This window comes from Apteryx mantelli, chromosome 25, assembly GCF_036417845.1.
Source record: "Apteryx mantelli isolate bAptMan1 chromosome 25, bAptMan1.hap1, whole genome shotgun sequence".
NCBI classification, from domain to species: domain Eukaryota; kingdom Metazoa; phylum Chordata; class Aves; order Apterygiformes; family Apterygidae; genus Apteryx; species Apteryx mantelli.
In genome coordinates this window covers 11,663,156-11,688,263 of record NC_090002.1, presented here as the reverse complement: position 1 = coordinate 11,688,263, position 25,108 = coordinate 11,663,156, and the positions used below count along the sequence as shown (strand labels likewise).

The following is a 25,108-nucleotide window of genomic DNA, read 5'->3' as shown; positions in this document are numbered from 1 at the left end:
CTCTAGCCCGTTTTCAGCCACGAGGAGCAGGGCTCCCCGGCACTCTCGGCCTGCCGGAGAGGATGAGCGCGGCCATTGTGCGGCTGCGGCGCCGCCTGAGGGGCGGGGGGTCGGTGCCGCCCCGCAACGCCCCGCGCGGCGGCAGTAACGGCTCTGCTCGCGCGGCGGCGCGGGGCGGGCCGGCGGCGCCCGTTGGGCACGCGGCGCTCGGCCTCTCAGAGCTTGGGCGGGGCGCCTGCACGCGTCCGCCGCTCCATTGGCCAACCGCCAGGCGCGCATGCGCGCTGTGCACCCCGCGGCGGCATCCCGGCGCACGCGCGGCTCCACCCCGAGGCTCTCGCGAGAGGCCGGGATTTATTCCTACGTGCTGTGCCGTGCTGCTCATGGCGGCGCTGGAGCGGGGGCGCTGAGCTGTTGGGGTGAGTACGGTTCGTGGCGGGCGGCAAGGACGTCCGTCGCTGTGGAGACGGCGCCCGCGCACACTAGAGTGTGTTAGGGGTCCTTAGAAGGCGGTAGCAGAGGGAGAGGGAGCCTCCGAATCTGTATCCCTCGTACCTGTTGTTTCAGCGGCCTCGGTGGGGTAAGCTGCCTATCTGCTTTCCACGGCTGCGCGGGGTGTGGCGGTCGGGTGGTCGGGGGAGGGGGGGGGGCACCGGCCTGGTAGGCCGCTGCTCCTGGGGAGGGAATACTGGTGGTTGTGGGTTGCTCGGCCGTCGCGGCGTGCGGACTACGTTTCCCGGGGTCCCGCGGGCGGACGCCCTGCCGCAGGGTCTCTTGGGAGCTGGAGTCCCGCCCGTCAGCGTAGGCGGGGCCGGAGTGGCGCCGGAACTCGCTTTCCCGGCGTGCCGCGCGGCCCGCTCGGCCGCGGGGCTTGCTGGGGCCTGCAGGCTGAGAGGCGCCGGCCTTGCCGGCGACCGTGCCGAGGGGACTACGGGTCCCGGCAGGCGCCGTGCGAGGACGGGGCGCGGGGGCTCGCGGAGCCGGAGTTGGGTGACGGGCGGGCGGGGGAGGCTGGGTGGACCGCGGCTCCCGGCATGCCCCGCGCGCAGCCCCGCCCGTCGCGGGGACGAGGCCCCCATCCCTTTGTGTGCGGGGGAGCGGCCGCCATCGCCCCCCTTAGCGTGCGAGGAAGGCGGCGGGCGGCGCCTCCCTCCTCGGCGCCTGCCCTTCCCTTGGGCCGGGAAGCAGCCGAGCGCGGCGCGGCCCCTTCCCGCTGTCACAGCGCGGGCGGCGGCGCGCGGTCTGCGCCGGGCTGGGGTCCTGGCGCCGCCCCTCGGCGCCGCTTGCGCCGCAGCCACCATTTTGCGGCAGCGCAGTGCGCAGGACCTGCTCCGCTGCGCTGCGCTCCCGCGGCGGGCAGCGCCCGGACGCTCGGCGCTGGCTGCGCCGCAGGCCCCTTCGGGTGGCCCCGTCTGTTCGGGCCTGGTTCTCTGTTGTCTGGATTGACAACGAACGCTGGGCTCTTCCCGACCGCTAACCTCTTAAAAGAAAGCGCTCCTTTGTTTTTGCTGTTTGCATTCATTGCTGATTCTAAATGCGTCTATGCGTTAGGCAGATGTCCGTGCAAGTTTATAGCGATTTTTCTGTAGCTGCGTTTTTTGACCTAAAAGTGACTTACCCAATCCAGCGAATGTTGACAGCTGATCTCATTGCTGTCACGTTTTGATCGGGGTGTTCAAGAGTTAGTATTCTTTCTGATATTCAAGAGGTTTCTCTGAAAAGATGTGGAGTAAGTTAGTCTCCAGATATCATTTTATAGCTGTGTTGTCCATGCTGAAAATAGTGTTTGATCTTTGCTGAATTGTGTAGAAGATGGCTAATTCTAGAAACACATGTTTTAGTTAGGTAAAATACATATTCTCCCAATTGCATACCTGCTCTTTTGAAGAAAATGAGAAACAGAAAAGTGGCTGTAGTTTGACAGGTTCTTCCAATAGGCTGTGTAGGTGGTTTCAAGCAGAAAACATGCTTATGTGACAACTAGTCATTATTTAATGAATTCCAGGCTTGTAGGACTTTAGGAACAGGACTTCTGTAGCTTTCTCTCTTCGCTGTCTTTGCATTAATCCTTTCAGCTGTAAATATACAAATGCGGAGAGACCAGTGTGACTTGGAGGCTGGGCAGCTGTTCAGGCTGTTTACCATTTGGAGGATTATTTATAGTAGCTGAATTAAAAAGTAAAGAATTTGAGGCAGATGCACACTGATTTTACTTGAGTTATGCTTGCTTGACACCCCCACCTTTTTTTTTTTTTTTAACGACGAGGGTAGTAAACTGATCGTGTTATCAGCTCAAACTAGCTTTTAAGGTGAAAGCTTATGCTTTATTCCATTATCTGATTAAATTAGCTTTAGGCATCTTTGGGCAGAAGAGATGTCTCGATTATGTCTTTGAAAATGTAATGTGTCCCGTGGCCAGCAAAAGAAAATATGTAGTGTGATGTATGTTACAGTTCCAGTAGAGTTCTGATCCTCTTAGTCTGATTAGATGAGGCAAATACTTGAATAAAAGACTCTAAATGTCTCTGTGCCATTCCTGTGATACAGTGTGTGCCTGCTTCGTTCCTCTTGAACTTCTTGGGAGGGGCAGCTCATTTGTGATATGAAATGCTGTCCAAAACATGATACTATTCTAAAAAAGATTGTGATAAGGGTTGCCTGTATCTTATGAGGAGGTGTGTGAAAAATCTAGTGGTCCATGTATTTTTGTGATAGCTTTGAGTTTTTTGGTGTGTGTGTGTGTGTGTGTGTGTATATATATATTTTTTATAATTGACTCTTTCATTGTAAATATCTAATACCAGATTTGTTTGGTATGGGGAAGGGGAAAGAAGAAAGCAAGCTGAATTCATGTGTGTTGTTTCTGGGAAATGCTGTATGTAGGCAACCTTTAATGTTTCTTAGACTGTGTTGATAATTGTTAAGCCAGCTGTGGTTAAAACAGACATTTGATAGACTTGCTTGTTAACTTTATCCTTTTCTGATCTGGTCATGAAAAGAAGAACATGTTCATCAGAATTCTTCACTGTGGAAAATATAGCTTTATAGGAGTATTTTAGGAAACATTACCAAATTAGTTTTTTTTTTTTTTTGGTAACATCAATTATATAGAGAGATGTGGACTTGTTTTGCTGATATGGCTTAATGTTAAGGAAAGGAAAGGTACTGGTGTGAAAACAAACCATGTGTATGAAAAAGGTTGCAGCTCAAAGACACACAAACTCAGCCTTTGGGTTGAAATGCATTTTCTTGTCAGACCACTGCACATAAACAAATGAGGCTAAGTGAGAAACTGGATGAGGGCAACCCGAAGGTGTTCTGAGTGGTGACGAAAGGAATATATTTGACATGGATGAGAAGTCACTGAAAGATTAACTCATGTGAAAACTGGGTGATCAGTTTGCATACAGCCCTCCATCGTTGGGGGCTAAGTTCTTATTTGTAGCATTTGGCAGCAGTCAGCATTTTCACTGTGATGAGTGTTTAACTATCCCTGCATTCAGGTTTTAATCACTTAAGTTCCTTCTTTTTCAAGTGGGCAGTTCGGGCTTTTGGCTCACTAAAGAGAGCTCAAAACTCACTGTAAATTGTGGAATTCACTTTCCCACTGAAGTTGGAAAGCAGGCTTTGTCTGTATCTCTGCTTGTTTGGTGTGGTCCTGTGGAAGGTGTTGGACAAGAGTTATATGCTTAGATGCTTTATGCCTTTAGACTGCTATCTAGCATTCTAGTTTATCTGTAGATTCACAGCTGTTTTGTTTCCTAGCAGCTTCTGGCCATAAAAATCTCCATTCCCCCCCTCCCCCACGTTATTGAATAAACATCAGACTCAATGTAAAGCTTGATTTTAATTTTTAAAAGAAACCCTTCCTTTCTGATTCTATAAACTTTCAATTTTAGGTACCAGGTGGGAGCTTATCTAAACCACTTTCTTGTGAAAACACAAAGCAATACTGGAAAATTTTGGGAGAGAAGTATTAGCTACTTGCTGTTGCAGAGTGGCTTCTGTGTTATCTATACTTATAGCTAGGTTTCTGTGTTACTTATGCATGTGCTATCTGTATGTTATCAACACTTTGCAAACAAATCTTTAAAAAGGCCAGAGAATGACACTGATTATTTTCCATGCTATGCCTGTGCGCATGTTGTCTTTGTAGAAGCAAGTATACAACATCTCTAGGCGTTATCAAGAAGCCTGTTTATTTTGGGGCGAAACCAAAGGTGCTTTAGGTTATTGTTAATCCTTGACTTATCTTTTAAAACATAAAAATTGTCAGGAAATTCTATTTTTCTTCCCCCTCACTGTATTGCTATACTGAAGATTTGTGCAAGCACTTGTTAATTAAATTGTGAGACAGAATATGTGTAAAGGTGTTGATAGTATCAATAGGAGGACTAAGATTTGCGTTAAACTGTTAAAATAAATTATTAAATTATGCTATTGAAGTTGCTCTTTTTAATTGTACAAACTGGGACCTTTCCTGGAATGCATAACTGCATCTGAAGAGGTTGAAGTTGGAAACATATCACTGGCTTAGAGATAGAGCTTCTTGGGAGACCAGAACTGAAAAAGGGAATGCCAAAGTACATCTGTGAGGTAGTCTTTCCTAGCGTGGATCAAATCTTCAGTATTAAGGTGGACGCAGTGTATCTGGTGGTAGGAACAACTCATACTGATGTATAATAAACCTTCTTTTAAAGTTATAATTAGTGTATATGTCTTTTCTCCCTCTCCAGTATGAAGTGTAACAGAACAGAATTTACCACCTGAAACTGCTGCTTCAAGTTCAGATCAGGAAAGGAACATACCACATCGTAACAACAACACAAGACCAAAGAAGAGGAAACTTACACTGAAGACACAACGCTTGATCTGAAACAAGAAGTTTGTGCCTACTCAACAGCTTCAGAAGAGCACGTCCCAACGCTGCTAGTAGTCTTTGTTTTCTCCAGTGCTGTATAAAACTGCCTAGGGCAGCAGCACTTGTATTCTTTATTAGCTTGATAGATCACTTTCTCTTGCTATTTTTTTTCCTTCCCCCCCCCCCCCTTTTTTTTTTTTAATAATTGCAGTCTTCATCCTCTGAAACGTGTGAAACAGAAGAATCGGCTAATACTACTGAAAGTGCAATAATTGAATATTACTGCGAGGTTAGTGCGTGCACTGTATAAAGAGCTGTATATGCTCCCAGACTTATTAGGAACCAAGTTCTTAACAGAAGTTCTCCGCTGTTACGCTGGTTTGTTTGTAAGATGATGAGATAATAGCAACTGTGGTATGGTTCTAATTCTATTTAACAGTAATTGTTTTATTTCCCTAGAGTGGTGTTCATTACTAATGTTTCTATTAGTAATGGACAGTAGGGTTGTGATTCCAATCACTGTTTTTTCCAAAGCTGATACTATTTCAATCAGTTCATGTAACATGTTTAGTCATCTTTAAATTTTCTTTGCACAGGTGTGTGGTTCCCCCCCACCCCCATGTACTTACACTGGTGGAGTTCATAGCTTTTACTCTTGTAAACTGGCAGGTCAGCTGTGTTAAAGGTCAACTTTTGGCAGTGGACAGCACAGCCAGGTAGTAATTGTGTTCCAGTATATAGCTGTTATGTTGTAGGTCCAACCAAATGGTGTTTCCATACATTAATATGCTGCAACCTTCTACTAGAAGTTTTTTTAAAGTACAGTTTTGTGACAATACTCTTAGTAAGTAATACATACAAACTGACAGAATTATTGTGTTTGATTTTTGTTATGCTCTGTTATAACGTTAAGTTTGAACAGGTACAGGAATGTGGCAAGCATCTGGAAAGGCTGTTGAAATTATCATGCCCTATCTTTTCCCCCTACATGAAATTTTAGTGCTACCCTGAGAAGTATATCTCTGGTTGCGCTGAATTTGTCAGGCTTTAGCTGATAGATGAGGTGTTCTTTGTGCTCTAGCCCCAGACTGCTCATGCGATGATGCATTGAGAGCTTTTAATGCATGTCTTGCCTTTGAGCAAGAGATTACAGCAATGTGGTTTTCTAACCCTAGTTTAGGCTATTCTGAACTTAACTTTTTGCAGATTTTTGTTGTTTTCTGTAACCAATGCACCTTTAGTAGCAATCTGTTACTTAATGTCCTTGCCAGTGTGGCAGGGGTGTGTGTGTTTGTGTACTTGTCTTGCTTCAGGGGTATTAAGAGGCCATTTTGTCAATAACTCACAAAAGGTATTTGCCACACTGATAAGAGCTTTCAGAATGGGTTAATCGTTTTGCCTGTTACTCACCTGGAAATAGGTGATGCATCATGCTCCCTTCCCCCAGCCATCCTGTTTACAGGACCAATTTGTTTTTGAAGAGAGTTTCAAAATCTGGATTGGCTTAAAATCAAACACTTCAGTTGTTGCCTTCCCACAAGGGCATTTCATACATGGAGTATCCTAGGGTTTATCTTCAAAAGATAAGAATTCATATATGGAGTGACCTCTGCTTATAGCACAAGATTTTTTTTTGTCCTTTTTTTTTTTTCTCCCTCCTTGAATTTTAGACCATTATGCTGAGAGGACCTAATCTGTAACTCTTCCCAGCTTTGTTTATTGCCATTTTTGTTAGATATTTCAAGAAAATATTTGTGTCCTTTAAATATAATCCATTCTTTTTAAAAAAAAAAAATGCAATGTGTGACCTTTGACCCTCTAACAGTTTAGGCTAGGCATTATGAAAAACTTCTTTGGGAGGATATCACAGCACTGGAACAGACTACCAAGAGAGGTTGTGGAACCTCTCCTTGGAGGTCTTCACGACTCAGCTAGACAAAACCATTGCTGCCCTGATTTACTAGCAAAAGTTCTGCTTTGAGCAGGACTATAGGCTAGAGTCCTCCAGGGGTCTCTAACAGCTCATGACTTTATAGTTTGCTATATTTTCTGACACGTTAGTATTTTATAACATGTAAGAGTATTGATTTATACCAGTTTGATCAGGTTTGTAGGGTATCCCAAAACTTGAGTCTTAGTAACTGTAGAATAAGAATGCAGAATAGATAAGAGATGGAGTAATTATGCTTGTGTGTATGCTGTGGCTTTTCATGTCACTCTAGCAGATAAAATTTCTGCATTTATCTATTCATTTATTTTGTTGTAGAAGATCAAGCTCTTATGTAATGCAGTGCATTACTTAATTCCATGATGGTGTGGAGGCTATCAGTTTGACTATGGTGACAAAAAAATTTATGCTTAACTTAGCTGTGAAGCAGCTGTCCATGTAGGAATTATATTTTTCTTGATATCTGTAAACTGCCAGCTTGTAATTTTTTTTGCACTGGTGCTATGATTCTGTGTTGAAATAGAGTATTTTCATTCCCATAAAGCTTTTTGGCACTGCCAAATGTGGCTGAACATACACATTTCTAAAGCTGGTAGCAAAATTATTGTACACTGTGCTATGCAAAGCAGATAACAATTAAAACAGTAGCAACTTAAGTTGGTTTTAGGTTGCAGGTCCTCTGGAAGTTGCCACAGAGATGCAATGCAAAAAGGTGCTCATCGCCTATTGAGGATCTTCAGGTGTTTATACATGTTAGAGTTTGGTCTCACCTTTTCTCTGCCCTTCTTGACACAGGGAAACTCGTAAGGCATGGAAAGCTAACAATGAAATCAGAGAGGAAACAAAAGTCTTGGGCCTTCCTAGAGAGTTAGGTTATCCTGTATGTAACTCTTTCAACTTACCTGCTCACATAAAAGAACTGCTATATGGCATCACATATTGCTAGACTTGGGACTTGCAAGTTTGGACAACTGCATATGTGCTAATATTAAGTACAAATTGATACACTAAGTATTTGTGTTCAGGGAACCATGCTGAGACCTGCGTTGGTTTTGTGAAGGTACTAATGTATAATTTTAATGAACTAGTAACTGACTCTTCTGTTTCACTTTTTCTGCCTTTCTTTTTAAGTACGAGAGGCAAAGGTAGGTAGTAAGTCCTTTCTTGCAAGAGCTTATAGTGTGTGGGAGGAAGCATAATAATGAAAAAGACTCTAAATTGTTTAGTAGTTTCTCTTATAGCTTAGATGAACAGAACATGTTTAGTCTCTGCAACTGTTTCTGCATCAGAGGTGTATGTGTGCACATCTTTGCTGCTGGTATATCTTCCCATTAAGACTTACAGCTTTTGTGCAACACTTGGCTATACTACTGTGACTGATTCTAAGAGTGGAAAGAAAAATGAGGTGTGAAACAAGGAAGTAATGGGTGTTTAATGCAGAAATTATAACAGATTTACTGGTTCACTGAGTTTCTTAAAAGATTTGGGATAGTTAACAAGGACTTGGATGTTTTTAAAGTTGTGCTTTGTAACGACTGACTAGTTATAACACTGTACTATGTTATCGCAGCTGTATGAGATGGAGAACCATTTTACTGTGTCATCAGATCCTCTCCCCCCTCCTGCAGCTCCCCCACCTTCTCTTCCTTTATCTTTCTCTTCATCTACATCTACCTCATCTGGGTCTAAAAAACAGAAGAGGACTCCCCTCTATCAGAGATCTGTAAGTCAGGGCAGCGATTTGCACATCTGTCACATGTTTCAGTAGCATGGGGAGTCATAGGGTTGGTTACCTTGTAAATATGCTCTCACTTTTTAACATTCTTAATATCTACACTTTTTCAACAAGTGTGAAGCATTCAGTCCTTCCTGAGTAATTATGAAATACCTTCTCTTCCCCCCCCCCCCCCCCAAAAAAAGAAAAACCTGTTTTAAGAATTCTCACCTAAAAATATCACTTCCCCCCTGCGGAATGAGTGTCAATGCCACTTGTACCAAAATGCACTTTGGTGCAATGCACTGTTCCCTTGAAAGTCTAATGAAATAAAATGTAAACCGTAACACAAAGGTGGAAATGTTCCAGGAAAAAAAATGAAATAGCACGTGTTATGGTTCACAGTTTTACCCCTAACAAATACCAATATGTTTTACCACTGTTAAACTCCCCCCCCCCCCCCCGCAGATTGTTTGTTTGTTTGTTTTTGTTTTTTTTCCCCCATCCCATTTAGGGTTAATGGTTGCAGGCTAACTCCTGCTGAGAAGTTGTTGTGTACAGTGGTGTGAGGACTGATGCTTTGCTTTGTTTCTCATGGAGGTCAAAACTCTGTCTATCCTTATTTCTTGTAATTTTTTTTATTAATGTTGTCAGTTTCCCTTAGCAGGAAACTTGTAATTTTTTGTTTAAAAAAAATTGACAGCAAGTGGTTTGCTGTGCTCTTTGGGATCGTTGTTAAACTGGTTGCCAAACAGCATAATGGGGCATGCTTTAACTATACATTTTAATAAGTTGAGAAGCTAGATGCCTGTATTACAGTAAAAAGCATACTGTTTTTACAAGTTGCTCAGGAGCCTTTTATCTCTGCTAAATGTATTGTTGACTAATTTTGAATCTTTTCTGCTTGATGTGACAACAAAACAGAACAGACATAGTCTCATTATGTTTCCAAAATACTGCAGCAAGTAAAACCCTTTGAAACTGTATTCCAAGATGCATGTTGGCTGTTTCTGTTTTTTGTCTTGAATAGTCTTTCTTGAATTGCAGTGTTTGATGTGGTGTAATGTATTTTAACTGATTTTAATTGCTAACCTGTAAATGGAAATAGCTGATTTTAAAAATGAAACCTTTTTTGCATATCAAAAAGCCAATGTGTTTGTAAAAGGATTTCTAAATCTCTACAAGCTGTGTCTGTGCCTTGAAAAGAAAAACAGATGATATAGATACAAGCTAATTTACAGTTGATTTGAAAACAGCATTGAACTGAAAAAAGTTAAAGCTGAAATCAAGTTTTCTCAGTCTCTCCAGTAGTATAAGTAGTATAAGGCTACCCTTATACTACCCTAGTAACCTTATACTACTTAGGGTTAGTGTTAGTAGTAGTATAAGGAGCCTTATACTGCAGAAATGTTAGTTTGAATTTTAGTTCTGGGTATTAATTCCATATCTGTGCAAAAATGCAAAAATCCTTAGAACTCGCTTTTTAGTTTGAAAGTCTAAAGAGTCAAACTAGGAAACAAGCTTTGCAGGCTTAGTACTGTTGGTTCATAACTGTTGCATCATAAGTCAGAAGTTTGTCTTGGTCTAAGCAAGCTTTATTTCACTCTTTGGGGTTTTTTTGGCCTATTTTGTAAGTATGTTGTCTGTCTAAATTTTAAGGATAACAGTTTTACAAAAGCCTAGCTGTTTTGGAATTCTTATTTTATTACAAAAATAATCAGAGTTTACTTGTTACAGTAACGTCCACAGGCTCTTTGTGTTTGTTATTCTCATCCTGCCATGTGGGGATGAAGAAAAGAAACTTATTTTATTGATCTGTGTTTTCCCCCCCCCCCCCCTTTTAAATAGATGAGCTTTGATCCAAACCTTCTCCACAACAATGGACACAACGGGTACCCCAATGGTACTTCGGCAGCGCTGCGTGAGACTGGGGTTATAGAAAAACTGCTGACCTCTTATGGATTTATTCAGTGTTCAGAACGGCAAGCTAGACTGTTCTTCCACTGTTCACAGTATAATGGCAACTTACAGGAGCTCAAAGTAGGAGGTAATCGGGCAACTTGCCGAGCTTCTTGGCTGAGTCAAGACCAATCTTTTCACTTGCTGTAGAATTCTTGCACCTTATAGCATTGACAAATGCATGTGCTTGCTTCTGAGAGGCTAAAAAGACAATTGAATTAATAATCTAGCACTCCCAATGACTGACCTTACCAACACTTAAGCTTTTTGCCACTTGTGTTAATACTGCTTGCAGCCATTCTGGAAAAAGTGCAGTGTTAGGTCAAATTTGTATAACTGAAGATAGATTCAGGTGCTTAGGCAATAGCATAACATACCTCACAAACTCAGTATTTTCTCTCAATTTTTTAGAATTAGTTTGAAGATAGCTGTTTGTTTTTTCAGGAGGGGGATGATCCTTCTTCATGCTGCTAAATAATGTGGCAATGAAGGTTATAAACTGTTTAATGGCATATATTACCTGGTCTGAGCTTTTTCAGTGAGTGGGGGTGGGGGGGGAGGGGGCAGAATCTTGAAAGGAATCTTGAACGGGGCAAGCCATTACATGAGACCAGTTCAGTAGCAGTAGGAACAAATAAGTAGAATAGCGAGAGAAATCTGCAAAGTACTCTTTCTCAGTAACAAAGACATCTGAGTTTTTCTTTGTTTTTTGGGTACAAACAGCAAATTATCAAATGTCAGTGTTAGTGGGGTTTTTTATAATTATTATTTATTTTTAAAACACAACTTATGGCTGTGATGTCATTATCATGTTTGATTGTCTTGTAGATGATGTTGAGTTTGAAGTGTCTTCTGATCGCCGAACTGGAAAACCCATCGCTGTTAAATTGGTGAAGATAAAACCAGAAATACTACCTGAAGAACGAATAAATGGACAAGTTAGTGGCTGTGATGCCTACTTTCTATGTACAATTTCTATACTTTATTCAGTACAAAAAGGCAGATGCATTTGGCAGATGCATTTAGCATGCCTATTAAATGCATAGAGTGTTCAGCCATACTGAGATATATCTTTCTCATTCTGGCAAAAATTCAGAGGTTCAGTTTAAGCTTTTATTTGACTATAAACAGTTCTCGCAGTCAACAGGTAGTCTCTGTTTAAAACTTTGCAGCATGGCATCCCATTTTGTTACATTTGAAGTGCGTCCCTGAGTGTATAGTAGGGCATATTGAAATTTTTGTATGGCACAATGCTGCTCCTGAAATGACTAGCAATGGATTTTTTTTTTTTTTTTTTTTTTTTTTTTTTTTTGTGACTGGTAGGTTGTGTGCGCTGTTCCTCACAATTTAGAGAGTAAATCTCCAGCTGCCCCGGGTCAGAGTCCAACAGGGAGTGTATGCTACGAACGTAATGGGGTAAAGCTCACGCATTTTCCTTTAACTCTTGACTGATCCATCAGTGTGGTCTATAAACCAAAAAAATTGGCACAATTTAATGTAGACAAATGACAATGCAATTTAATTAAAAGTTGTAGTTCTTATGTAAAAATGCAAACTTCAGTAATTACTACAAACAAATGTTAATTTGACAGCTTGCTTGCCCATATCTATGGAGAACTTAATGTAGAGATAAATAGTTGTTTTTTTGTAAAAGGTAATGAAGCTAGGTTATGTAACGCATTTTTATTCTGAACTTTTAACCTTTAGAAATTGACATTTAAAGATGGCCATGTACAAAACTTTCAACTTGAGTTGCTTATTAGGGACTCATCAAAACAGCACAATGAAAGAATGAATGTTTTTTTGCATGCAGTATTCTATCAGTTTCTATTTTCAACTAAATTTATTTCTTTGATATCAGATACTGTTAGTAAGCAAAATTGTGTTAATCTTTGAAAAGAGCTTATTTTGCAAATAGAGTAATATTTGTCAACATTAATTTACAGGAGGTATTTTACCTGACTTACACACCGGAGGATGTTGAAGGAAATGTACAGCTGGAAACTGGAGATAAAATTAATTTTGTAATTGATACAAACAAACAGTAAGTTGGTATTGCCTTTCTAACTTCATACTTTATCTGGTCAGGCAGTGATCAGGCAGCATTTCGAGCCTGTTCCAAGAACTGAAACGCTTTTGAAATGACATATGAAAACAATCTTAATTTTGGCTCCAGTTTTCAGTTGTTTATCAGGTTTGCTCTGTCTACTTTTTTTTCCCCTCTAGTACTGGTGCTGTAAGTGCTCGTAACATTATGCTCTTAAAAAAGAAACAAGCCCGCTGTCAAGGAGTAGTCTGTGCCATGAAAGTAAGTGATGCTTTAGCTTTAATATTGCATTTGAAGATAAAATGCTTTCTAGAAAGGTGATGTTCCAAGTAGTAAATTCAGATTATTAAGAGCCATTAAGAGTTTGGAGCTGTGGGTGTAAACTGGGTGAAACAGTTTAAATGAGCTAATCTTTGATACTAATATTCTTCTTAACAAAGGCAGTATTATGTATTTCCATAATGTGTTTGTATGGTAGCTGTGTGTATGTACTCTTTAAATTGCAGTATGTGTTTGGCTTGGTCTTCTATTGTGCTTACTAGTAACTGTAAAATTTTGTCTTGGTATGTTAAGTTATCTGGCAATTTCTTAAACACTTTGTTCTGTTCTTAGGAAGCCTTTGGATTTATTGAGAGGGGTGATGTCGTGAAGGAGATATTCTTTCACTATAGTGAATTTAAAGGTGACCTAGAAGCCTTACAGCCTGGTGATGATGTGGAGTTTACAATCAAAGACAGAAATGTAAGACGAAATCCAGTAAAAACTGAAGACAAGGTTCTAGAGCACAACTGGACAGCGCGCGCTCTCTCTCTCTCTCTCTCTAAAAAAAATATATAAAATATATATATATTTTTCCAAATTCACTTGCAAAAAAGGGGGAGGAGGTTCTTTGGAAAATATATGTTAACTTACCTCTTGTCTGTGAGTATTTGACTGACTTTATGCTTTTAGGGTAAAGAAGTTGCAACAGATGTAAGACTGCTGCCTCAAGGAACTGTCATTTTTGAAGACATCAGCATTGAACATTTTGAAGGAACTGTAACCAAAGTAATTCCAAAAGTACCCAGCAAAAATCAGGTGAATTTCGGTATTTGCTGAGGCTTGAAATGTTGTATTGACTAGCAAGAATTCCGGTCAAATAGTAAAAATGGTCCCCTTTTCCTGTAACAGTCTGTGTGTAAGCATCACTTCACAGCAAAAGAGTAAGCTTGGACTTAACTGTAACAACCATGGATAGCAGTCACAATATGTAATTTATGTAATTTTTCTAAAGGTTAAAGAGGCAAGAATTAGGGTAATACAGGGTAATGGTACGTTGGTTTGTCATTTTTTTAATCTTTCAGGTACCTCTAAAGTGAGTTGTTTTAACATATTTTGAGTTTTTGTGTGTGTGTGTTTTTTGTTTTTGTTTTGTTTTGTTTTTTCTTAAGACAAAAGTACAGTGAAAAGGGGAGAAAGTATTTGCTGGAGTAAGACTGATTTAGATTCCTGTAAGCGTTAAGAGGTAATGAGGTTCTTGACTGAGGCATAATTTCAACTTTAATATTTGGCTTTGAGGAAAGCGTGAAGAGAAATGCTTCTGTTTACACTATTTACTGCGGGACAGCCTGTATTGCTGTGTTGGCTCCTGCTTTGGGGAGGAGTGTGTGGTGTGTGTTTTTTTTGTGTGTGTGTGGTTTTTTTCTTTGCTTTTTTTTAACACTTAACAAGAAAGACTCTGCCTTTAGAAGTGTTGTAAGTATGGTTATAAGCTTAGTTCTTGAAACTGATTTTTTTATTTTTTCTGGCAATACACATTTGGTGCTAAAAACATTTCAGATTTGGCTGTGGACAGTAAATTTCAAACTAGTAGTGGTAGGAAAAAAAGCACAGTGGTCCGAGTCCAGCAGACATTTGGTGTTGTCCAGTACTTCTTTCTTCTGCCAGCATTAGTATTTCCACCAAGTGTTTTGTCTGTGATGATGTTGAAACTGATATCCTGGGAACTGCTGAATTTGATACATAGATAGAAACCAAATTAAGTTCTGACTATGACATTATAGTCTAGGAGTGTCACTTCAACTCGGTGTCTTCCTTTCCCAAATGTATAAGTGAGGCCATGCTGCTAAGCAAGTGTTTTCACAAGTGCTCGTTTAAAGCTCTGAATGCTGAGCCTTGTAGATAAACTAACTGTTGGTCATGTGTGTGTTTTTTGTTTTGTTTTTGTATTTTACTGCCTGGCTACTAGAATGACCCATTACCTGGCCGCATCAAAGTCGACTTTGTGATTCCTAAAGAACTTCCGTTTGGAGACAAAGATACAAAATCCAAGGTGACCTTGCTGGAAAGTGACCACGTTCGATTCAATATTTCAACAGACAGACGTGACAAACTGGAACGAGCCACCAATATTGAGGTTCTTCCCAATACTTTCCAGTTTACAAATGAAACTAGAGAAATGGCAAGTATCTATTTTTAGATAATATTTTTTTTTAAAAAGAGTAGTTTTTATTACTGTTATTCTTGAGGTGAAATGAAGGTGGTACATGGGGGGCTGGAATTGTCTTTAACAGTAACTTAATGTAAATATCATGGTAGTGACTTTCACCTTTTCTGAAATGAAATCCTCGGATGTCTTCTTCAAACAATGTTCTTCAATAGTAGAAAATCCAGAATTTATACTCTGCCTCTTTCATTTAAAAGAGAAAAGGTTAACTACTGATAAAATGAAATCACAGTAGAAAGTAGACCTTAATTGTCCCTCTTGGAGTGGATTGCTAGCTGAATTATTGTGGACACAGAAGTAACACAGTCTTGAACTATTAGTTAAAAATCTGCATGGCCTTAATCTAAATAGGTAACTACTCATTTCTTAGGAAAACTGTAAGAAACTGGGGCAACTCTAGTTGAAGTAGTGAAAAGATCAAGAATTGGAAAAGGTGTTGCATGTAGCTTTTGGATTTTGGTCTTCATGTTCTTTGGACAATCTCTCCCCCTCTGCTTAAGGATCCAGCAGAAGGCTGGTAAAGAGCTGCATTCTGTCACGTGGAAAAAGCCCTGTGGAGTACAGGGGCTAAGATGGATGTGGTGACCAGTATAAAAGCGTATCTTTGATTCCTGTAGAGAACACAGGAAGAATTAATTGAGTGTTATTAGCAGTGGTACACTTTATTATGAATACGAGTGTTTATAAAACAAAGATTGAATTAATTTCATGACTAAGAAAAAACTTGCTTTCACTTCTGTTTATAAAAGTTCTCTTCTTTGAATTTGTCAGATTGATAATAACTGAAGTTTAAAAGGGCAGAAGAGTAAGAAGAAAAAACTGACTTGTGATATCTTGCTGTAAACTACTTTTTCTGTTTACTATATTACATGGATGATAGTCTGCACTCATTCATGATTTCCCAAATATTCAGTATCCTGTTTAAATATTCCATACAGATAGATGGTTTACTTTTTTATTCTGTTTTATCTGCTAAAGCAGAAAGTGTTACGTAAATGCACACATTATTCCATAAGTTGCTATAACTAGCAGTTCAGGCATTACTATATCTGAATTAATGATCCAAACCAACATCTTTATCAGAAGTCTGGTGCTGCTCTTGTATTAAAATAAATAAAATCTGTCTAAACAGTGTTTAAGCTTTAGTATGGAGAGAACTTCCTAATTTGAGTCACGAACTCCTTTAAGCAAGCTCATGGAGCCTTTTTTAACAAGGCGAGGGCGAGAAAAGGATTTTTGATACTTAATAGGGCATGTTATATTCTGCTTATCCTTCAGCATTCCATTTTTAGTAGTTATCAGGAAGGCTACTAAAATACTAAACCTAACTCATTGTAATACATGCCCGTGGATGTGAGTCTCGCTTTAACAAACCTCTTTGAAAGGAAGCTTTTGAATTCAATTTGTCTGAAAGTCTGCTGTCTTAAGCTTCCATCAGATCACCATTCTTGATCTGTTTTTTTAATTGATTCTTGAATATTTCTCACAAGTATGCGTATATAAATGAATCATGTACTGGTATAGATAATGCATGTAGTTGTAGCAGCACCCCTTTCAAGATAAATTTTTTATGTGTAGTAGTGATGTCATTTTTTTTTTTTAACTGTAGTTCTTGCTAATGGCTTCAACTTATCTTTTCCACTTACTTCACTACTCATAAGAGATTCAGTTGTGAAACTAGGTAAGTAGGATTTGGTTTGCATTTCAGGTTGACCATAGGTGTTAGCGCTACAGTTTGCAAGGAAACATATTTCATATACCAAGAAATGTTGTCATTTGAATACAGGTCCTGAACCTTATGAAATTATTACATGTTTCACAGTTGTATCTTACTGCAGGGAGATGTTGCGTACTTCTAATAAAGCTGTTATTATCCACCTGTCTATTCTCAGGGTGTGATTGCAGCAATGAGAGATGGCTTTGGCTTCATTAAATGTGTTGATCGGGATGCTCGCATGTTCTTTCACTTCAGTGAAATTATGGACGGAAACCAGCTCCATATTTCTGATGAAGTAGAGTTTACTGTGGTCCCTGTAAGTGAGTTAATCTATTTGCAAACTAAATTTTCATTTAAAATAAAAAAAAAATAGCTTGTCATCTGCCTAAAATCTGGTCAATCTTGTTTTTCAGGATATGCTATCTGCTCAAAGAAATCATGCTATAAGGATTAAAAAACTTCCAAAGGGCACGGTTTCTTTCCACACCCAATCAGATCACCGTTTTGTGGGCACTATAGACAAAGAAGCCACTCCAGCCAAAGCCACTAGCCCAAATAAAGGCAAAGAGAAGGTAATGCTGGTGCTATTGTGAAGTAGCTGTTTTGTATTTCTTGTTTTGGACATTGAGGCTGCTTTAAAATCTCTAATTCAACTTTTTGAAGTACTGCTTATCTATATAAATGTGAAATACATTGAATAGCTAATGACAGAAGTCATTAAAACTAACTTGTGTGAAACAAGATAATAAAAGTATGGTTGCTGCTTTGTAATGATGCTGCTATTGAGGATAATTTCCAGGACCTTAATGGGAAACTTCTTTCTACCTCCTACTGCAGAAGATGCTTTAGTTAGCTGAAATGAAATTTCTAGGGCTAGAGGAGGTTTCATGCCTCTTTAAACTCTGACAAATACTTGAACTTCCAATAAATACTTGAAATAGTGGTACTTTCTTCACTTTAAAAATATTGTGTAGGGAAAAAGCTCTTTTTTTTTTTTTTAATGTATCACTTAAAGCTTGTGTTTGTTAGTCTGCTTGCTTTGAGTTGATTGCTTTGTTGCTTTTTAAACCAGTTGCAGAGCAGTTACTGAAAACCCTCTGTGACTCTTGAGTGATGCTTGGATTGTATGTAGTAAACTTCTTTTACTTACAAATAAGAAGCCAATTGCTAAATCCTGATGCCTTGTCTTTAGGAAGCTGAGGATGGAATAATCGTTTATGACGACTGTGGAGTAAAATTGACCATTCCTTACCAGGCCAAGGATGTGGAAGGATCTGCTAATCCCCAGATAGGAGATAAGGCAATATAACTAAGTATATCATTGGGAAATATTTTTTCTGTGCATTGCCAGATGTGAGCTTCTCTTTGCCTTGTTGTTGCATTTGTTTTCTCCTTCAGAAGAAATGAAGGACAAGGTGTCTGCGTAATGCCACCTATTTCTTCTGTCCTAAGCTTGAGTGGCTTTATTTTTCTTAGCTATGTAGAAAATATCCTAAAACGTGTTGAGACATACATGAAAGTAGTGTCTTCCTATGGAAGTGATGATTTAAATGAGAAATTCTTGTCCTGAAGTTGTAGCTCCACTTGGATGAATATTCAAGAGATTAGCATAAAGGCCTTGAGATGGCTTTTGAAGATGGAGAACATCTTCAATGAGTGAAATAGCTTGAGAGGCAAAGGAAGGCGAAGGTGCTGAGAGATCTGGAAGGGCAACCCAAAAACTGTTAGTGTTCAGGAGCCATGCTATGGAAGCATTAATTACTGTTTTAAAAATCCAAAACTAGGTTCATGCTCACTGTGGGCCACTGGTGATAAGGAAAAGTGTACAAAGAGGTTAATCACATGAAGATAGGCTGTATTTAGTGGGCCAAAGAATCTGAGTCCTAGGGGATGACTTGCCCTTCTAGGTGTCATTGGTGTCACTCTGCCACTCTTTGGAATGTAGTAAATGTCAAAAGACTTGACATGTTTCTGGGAGACTGGTGGCTAGAATAAGACTTTTCTGGAGAACCTAGTTATTGATTAGAGCTATACAGCTTTAAAATGAGTTGTTTGGGTGTGTGTGGGGGGATGGGGGGTGGCTTCCCCCCCCCATTAATGGTCTGCATCTCTAACAGGTTGAGTTCAGCGTTTGTGAAGTGAAAAGAACTGGTCTGCAAACAGCTGTTTCTGTCAGAATGCTTGGACGCAACTATAGTTCTAAGAGGCTTTTGGGATATGTGGCAGCCCTGAAAGATAACTTTGGATTTATTGAAACAGCCAATCATGATAAGGAGATCTTTTTTCATTACAGGTGAACCAGTCACTCTCATTTTCTCTCCCTCTTGTTGTCTAGTGTGTTTTCGTGTTCTTTTTATTTCTCTTATGTAGAGGTGACTGTTAACCCTTTAGACTTCACACATTTATAGACTCAGGTGTCTCAGGTCCATTACTTATCTCTGCTGGACTGGTTCAGGTTTTTCTATTAGAGTGAGTGTTCTTGGTGTTCTGGGCCTCTGGATGAAAGCTTTGTTCTAGGCTAAGAAATACAGTTTGAGAACTGTATATTTGAAAGGTTTCACTTTCTCAGATGGGGATTTCTTAAAAATGCAGGGTGCCGAGCCAGTTAGGTGGGTTCTAATCATCCTGTTTACATGTTAAGGCATTACTGTTGCATGAGCATTATTGTTGTCATGTAACTAAAAGGAAGTTACTCCTAATTCTTTTTTTTTTTTTTTTTTTTTTTTTTTTTTTTTTTTTTTTAAGTGAATACTGTGGTGATATTGATAGCCTGGAACTTGGAGACACGGTTGAGTACAGCTTGTCAAAAGGCAAAGGAAACAAAGTTAGTGCAGAAAAGGTGAACAAAACGCATGCAGGTAAGACTGTACCTGGTAATTTCTCCTTAAAATAGTCTTTGAAGATGCTCATGGTAAAGTCTGTTAATGATCTCTTTACAGTTGGAGTTCAGAGCAAAAGGAGGATGCCTAATGTGGTTGTTAGTTAAGCCCACTAAGCACTAATCTCAGTAACAAGTTTCCTGAAAGCTGTTTCCTGTGTTACCAAAGAACAAACCTGTGCAGAACAACAATCCTGTAGACAGTAGCAACTCTCTGGGCCTTTACCGTACTCTGTCCCCTTTAATTAAAGGGAGAGATCTTGTGACAAAACTACCTAATTTAATAATTGTAGTAGCTGTGGTGTCCTTCACAGAAGGAAGGTTTCAAGAGGAATTGCAGGTTGTGGGTATTAGGGCCTTAAGAAAGAAATGACAAGCTTAAAGGATATCAATGATTAAAATGATCCAGGAATTGGGAATGCAGTGGTAGCGAATGAAAATGATTTGCCTTTCATGTTCCAAGGCCTTTAGTTCCATTGGAAGGTACCATTTTTTTCCCCCCTTGTGTTGACTAGAAAAGCTTTCGCTAAATATTACTGAATTAGAGCTGTTCCAGTTTTCCTGGGTGACAGAGTGCACTGTCCTAGATGTCTTGCAGTGCAAACTATAGGCTTCTGGCTGATACTGATGTACTTTTTACTCTGCTTTAAAACAAAAAGTATGACTAGAACATTCTGTTCTTTCATTTCTGTCTCTCTTTCTTTTCAGTGAATGGGATCACTGAAGAAGCTGATCCAACTGTTTACTCTGGTAAAGTAATTCGTCCTTTGCGGAGTGTAGATCCCACACAGACTGAATACCAGGGCATGATTGAAGTCATGGAGGATGGTAAGATTTGTCACCTATATGTGATGCTTGCTTTAATGATGGTAGTAAATACAGTTGTATAGTTAAGATAAATTTACATGTTCCCTTTTCAGATTCAGAATAAGATTAGTAATTTAATGAACTGTAAATAGAAATGCTAAGGATTATATTTACACTATGTTACTGACAGTAAAAGTATCGTTTCTAGTATTGAAAATAAATTTTAAATGTTCTCAGTTAAAAAAAAAAAACAAAAAAACTCATAATTCTCTCTTGTTTTCCCACCTCCTCCCCTCCAGGTGAGATGAAAGGAGAGGTTTATCCATTTGGAATTGTTGGAATGGCGAACAAAGGTGACTGTCTGCAAAAGGGAGAGACAGTAAAATTCCAGCTCTGTGTTCTTGGTCAAAATGGGCAGACAATGGCTGTTAACATCACACCTTTCCGCAGAGCCACAGTGGAATGTGTGAAAGATCAGGTGAGTGAATACCACTATGAAGACAAGATGAATGTTAATCAGAAGTAACTGTTTGAGTTGGCATAGAGCAGATGAGAACCCAGTTCAGTGCTCAATCTAAGAAGCTTCAGTTGTGCACAAACTATGACTGCTTTATGCTCTTGTTCTAGAGAATGAGTTTTGTGTAACCCACATACTGATTTATGTGAATCTGCATAGTGTGGTTTCAGTAAAAGTGAACTACAGCTTTGGTGCTGATAAATCAGTACTACTGAGCAGCAGTTCCTTTTGTGATTGATTCTGAGGAGCTACTTTGTCCTGTTCTGGGATGTTCTAAGAATTGATCTAGCTAGTTACTGCTGAGTAGGGCATTTAAGTAAAAGTGTGTTTAAGACAAAAAAGAAAACTTGCATGCTCTGCTACTGGAAGAAGCTTCTTCGCAGCATTAAGCAGTTGGTGATTACAGTCCATCTGAAATATGACGGGTGGTCACTGTCCTAGTTACTTGCAATGCAAAATATTTAGAGAATTAGGTGCTGTGAATGCATTTTATTTTTATAATTATTTTGCAACCCTAAGCTCTAGTCATTTAGGGAGAGGCTAGATGGGTTTTGCTGGATATTGCCTTATATAAGAGTAAAACAGTAAACAGAAGTAACTGACCTTTTATACCAGTGATGCAGACAAAACAATGGAGTGGTTTCTTCTATCTAACTTTTGAGATGGGGTCTTAGAAAAAGACATGCAGCAGTGGTTTTCTCAGTTTAATACTACTGCCTGTGCTTGTCAGATTTTAGAACTTGTTCTGTAGACTTGGCTTTAGAAACCTGATAGATGGCTAAACATCCAGGAGTATCGTTTCCAGCCAAAATGTTGTTGTTGGTATAGAAGCTCCATTTACTCTTCAAAGTGTTGTGGGTGGGTGTGTTTTTTTTTTTTTTTTTTTAACTGCAATAACGTGTATGTCACTATATCTGCTTGGATAAAGGTGAAAGAAATAACTATGTGGTGTGTTGTTTTCAGTTTGGTTTCATTAACTATGAAGTGGGTGACAGCAAAAAGCTCTTCTTCCATGTCAAAGAAGTTCAGGATGGTGTGGAACTACAGGCTGGGGATGAAGTGGAGTTCTCAGTAATCCTGAACCAGCGCACAGGGAAATGCAGTGCCTGTAATGTGTGGCGTGTCTGGTGAGGATTTGGAATTAAACTTAATCTGGCACACTTCTACATCAGTAATAGCATGCATGTGGCTTCTAAACTGAAACTAGCTCTTCCTAGAAGTGGAACTCTGAATTTTGGCTGGCTTCAGTGAGAATCTTTCACCTGAGAACACGGCCAGCACTTGTGGGGTGGCCAGCACAGCACAGCAGCAAGACTCAGCTTTTCTTAATTGCATAGTGGTTTTTTTTATTATTATTATTTTTTTATTTTTTAAATCTGTTCTTAAATTCTACATAGTAGAGACTTGGCACAGTTTTCTACTTGGAAATTAAGAAATGGTATGAAAACTAAGTGTACTGTAGGTAGTTAGTGGCCTCTCTGGCAATTTCTGCATCATGCATAGTGCTTCCACCTGTTTTCTAGAAAGCATCTATCTTTCATTTTAAACAGAAAAACAGTGTCAGGCACTCTTTTTTTCTTATTTGGCATACCACTTGTTTGGGATGACAAGTAGTTTGTACTTTTGAGCTACTTCTAAGCAGTGTGGTTTTCTTCAAAATGTGTATTTTGCTTAAGCTTGAAATCTTGTCCTGTGGCCATGGAAGTGCTAATGCTTAATTTTGCTTTCAAGAATCTGTTATCATTGTTTTCAGAGATGTGAGTTTCCAGCGCATAACAGCACAGCCTGAGCCTTTTACTGGTTCAATCAAAGGGAACAAATGCAGGAAGTGTCATGCACACATTAGTAGTAACTGGAGAATACTGTTTTGAGCTACTATTATTTCAGAATCCGGTGTTTACAGTTATGTTTGTAAGGCAGACATCTATGGTGTCTTCCAGAAGGTCCAATTTCGAACTATGCTAATGCCTTAGTAGGGAACGTGACTATAAATTAGGTAGCTTACATCATCTCTGGAAAGTCATCACTGGTCTGTGTGGTTAACTCTGTTACAGTGAAGGCGCTAAGGCTGTTGCTGCTCCACGTCCTGATAGACTTGTCAATCGTTTAAAGAGCATTAATCTGGATGATGCCAATGCTCCTCGTCTAACAGTTCTTCGTCAGCCCAGGGGGCCGGATAACTCAAAGGTACATAAGATAAAAGACTAGCTTGCAGAACTGCAGTTTGCATTTTGGCTTAGATAATGTAACGTTGCTTCCTCTGTTGGAAGTCTTAAACTGTTTGAAACATGGTGTCCATTTCTTAGTGAACTAATCCCCTGCAGTGTGAGACTAGATTACTTTAGTCAGAAGGTAAGGACCGTTATACCCTCAGTGTCAATAACGTATGCTGCAGTTTCACAAGAGCACAATGGATAAAAGCAACCAATTGTTAGTTGCATTCTGCCCATAACAAGTATCTTGGTTTGTTTTTTCCTTCTAAAGCCCATTTGATACCCCTTTCAGAAATAAGTGAAATTTCTGTATCTAAACTTGCCTTTCACATGAAGTCCTGTCACCACTTGAAATACAGAAGATGACAGTGTCTGGAAACCGTGAGGTGTCTAGGACTGTTAAGAGCAAACACAGAATCCCCATGGTTGCCTTTTTGCTACTTTATCTGTTTCTGGAAACAAATGCAGCTAATTAAAAATGTGCTCATGCTGTACCTCATTGGAACAAAACAAGTTTTGCTTAAAAGCATGATCCCTGGAGCTAAAAGTCGTCTCTCTCTCTCTTCCCCCCCCCCCCCCCCCCCTTATCTGCAGGGATTTGGTGCAGAGAGAAAGATTCGCCAGGCTGGTGTTATAGACTGATTCACAAAACCCATACCTGAAGTACGACTGAGTGATGGGGGCTGGTGAAGGGTACTGAATTCATCCCTTCCAAATTCTAAGAAGCTATTACATCAGTTTTAACACCTTCTCATGTTATGTTTAAAATAAATTTATGAAACCATTTTAAAATTATGCACAGTTGCATCCTGGAGAACTTAAGGTGGCGCCTTATAGTATCACATTTTAGAAGCTTGTTTTGAATGGTGCATTTAACGCAACTGGTAACTGCAAATCTACATTGCCTATGTGAGTAAACATTATAGACAGCTCTACTCTGGTAGACCTTATGGAATTCTGCACTACAATTACATATGCTTTATCTTTGTTATTTTGGCCAAGGTTTTACTATGCCTTAGCGCTCAGTTGCATTATCTTCTGCCTTCGTGTGGAAGGCTCACTTTCTGCTCACTCTGCTCAAATTCTGAGGACCACATGAGGGTGGAATATGTTCAACTTAATATAAAAATCTGTATGAATGTTCAGATAACTTAAGTTGGTGGCCAAATGTTACACTGTTTTCATATTTCATTTGAGTCCTTTAGCCAGCAATTTTCTGTTAGAGCTCAATGAAAGTCTCTTTCCAGGGTAGACCTATTTTTGTAGCATTCTGAAACATGCAGTGCAGAATTTCATAAGGCTGAGGTGTGCCATCAGTGTGGTAATTTAAATATATTTAAAACAATGCACAAATCTGCTGCTGCTTAGAACACTGCAGCTTCTAAACCCAGTTTCTTTTACTGATTTAAATTTAAAAAAGTTGTGCCTGAAGTGAATACTCTTTTTTTTTTTTTTTTCCTTTTTTGCAGCCGGCACCCAGTGTACTGTAAAAGAATAAATACTTAGGCTTTCCATAGCTGTATTGAGACTTTCATCAAGGTGAAATAGTTGATGTCTGTGTGCTTTTTTTTTCCCCCCCCCCTCCCCCCCTTCCCTTCCCCCTATTTCCCCAGTCACACTTTATCAAGCAAGAAAACTGAATGATTGGTCTAAGTATTACTTTAACCAAAAAGATCAGGAGTTATTTTCTTTGAATAGAGGGCAGTACTGTGTTTTTTTTTTTTTTTTTCCATGTTACCTCTATTCTCAATTTAGGGTTTTCTTCTCTGGGAGATGCATTATCTTTGTAAAACAAACATTGCTTTCTCCAATTTTTTTCTGTTAATGGCAAAGAATGGAAATAGAATAAAGTTTTACTGATTTTGAACAAAGTCTCCCTTCTCGCCCCGTGTGTTGCTTGGCACCGGGCCGCCAGGGGGCGCCGGCCGCTCTTAGGTCACGTGCCCGGAAGCGGCGGTGCCG

The 25,108-nt window shown here is 39.7% G+C and overlaps 1 protein-coding gene across 2 annotated transcripts; it reads left to right on the top strand.

Moving 5' to 3' along the window:
* The first annotated feature begins 334 nt into the window (after nucleotides 1-334).
* Nucleotides 335-25,020, top strand: CSDE1 (cold shock domain containing E1). Of its 2 annotated transcripts, XM_013943585.2 has the most exons (20): nucleotides 335-419; nucleotides 4,737-5,150; nucleotides 10,372-10,570; nucleotides 11,311-11,420; nucleotides 11,806-11,898; nucleotides 12,429-12,526; nucleotides 12,709-12,790; nucleotides 13,142-13,270; nucleotides 13,481-13,606; nucleotides 14,757-14,969; nucleotides 16,907-17,047; nucleotides 17,145-17,303; nucleotides 17,924-18,031; nucleotides 18,849-19,024; nucleotides 19,477-19,589; nucleotides 20,318-20,437; nucleotides 20,716-20,894; nucleotides 21,897-22,060; nucleotides 22,988-23,120; nucleotides 23,741-25,020. In XM_013943585.2, the coding sequence occupies exons 3-20, from the start codon at nucleotides 10,372-10,374 to the stop codon at nucleotides 23,786-23,788; spliced, it is 2,391 nt and encodes a 796-aa protein (XP_013799039.1). In that variant the 5' UTR covers nucleotides 335-419; nucleotides 4,737-5,150; the 3' UTR covers nucleotides 23,789-25,020. The 2 variants fall into 2 exon arrangements, with proteins under 2 accessions (XP_013799039.1, XP_013799040.1); XM_013943586.2 differs by lacking the exon at nucleotides 11,806-11,898.
* The last annotated feature ends 88 nt before the right edge of the window (nucleotides 25,021-25,108 follow it).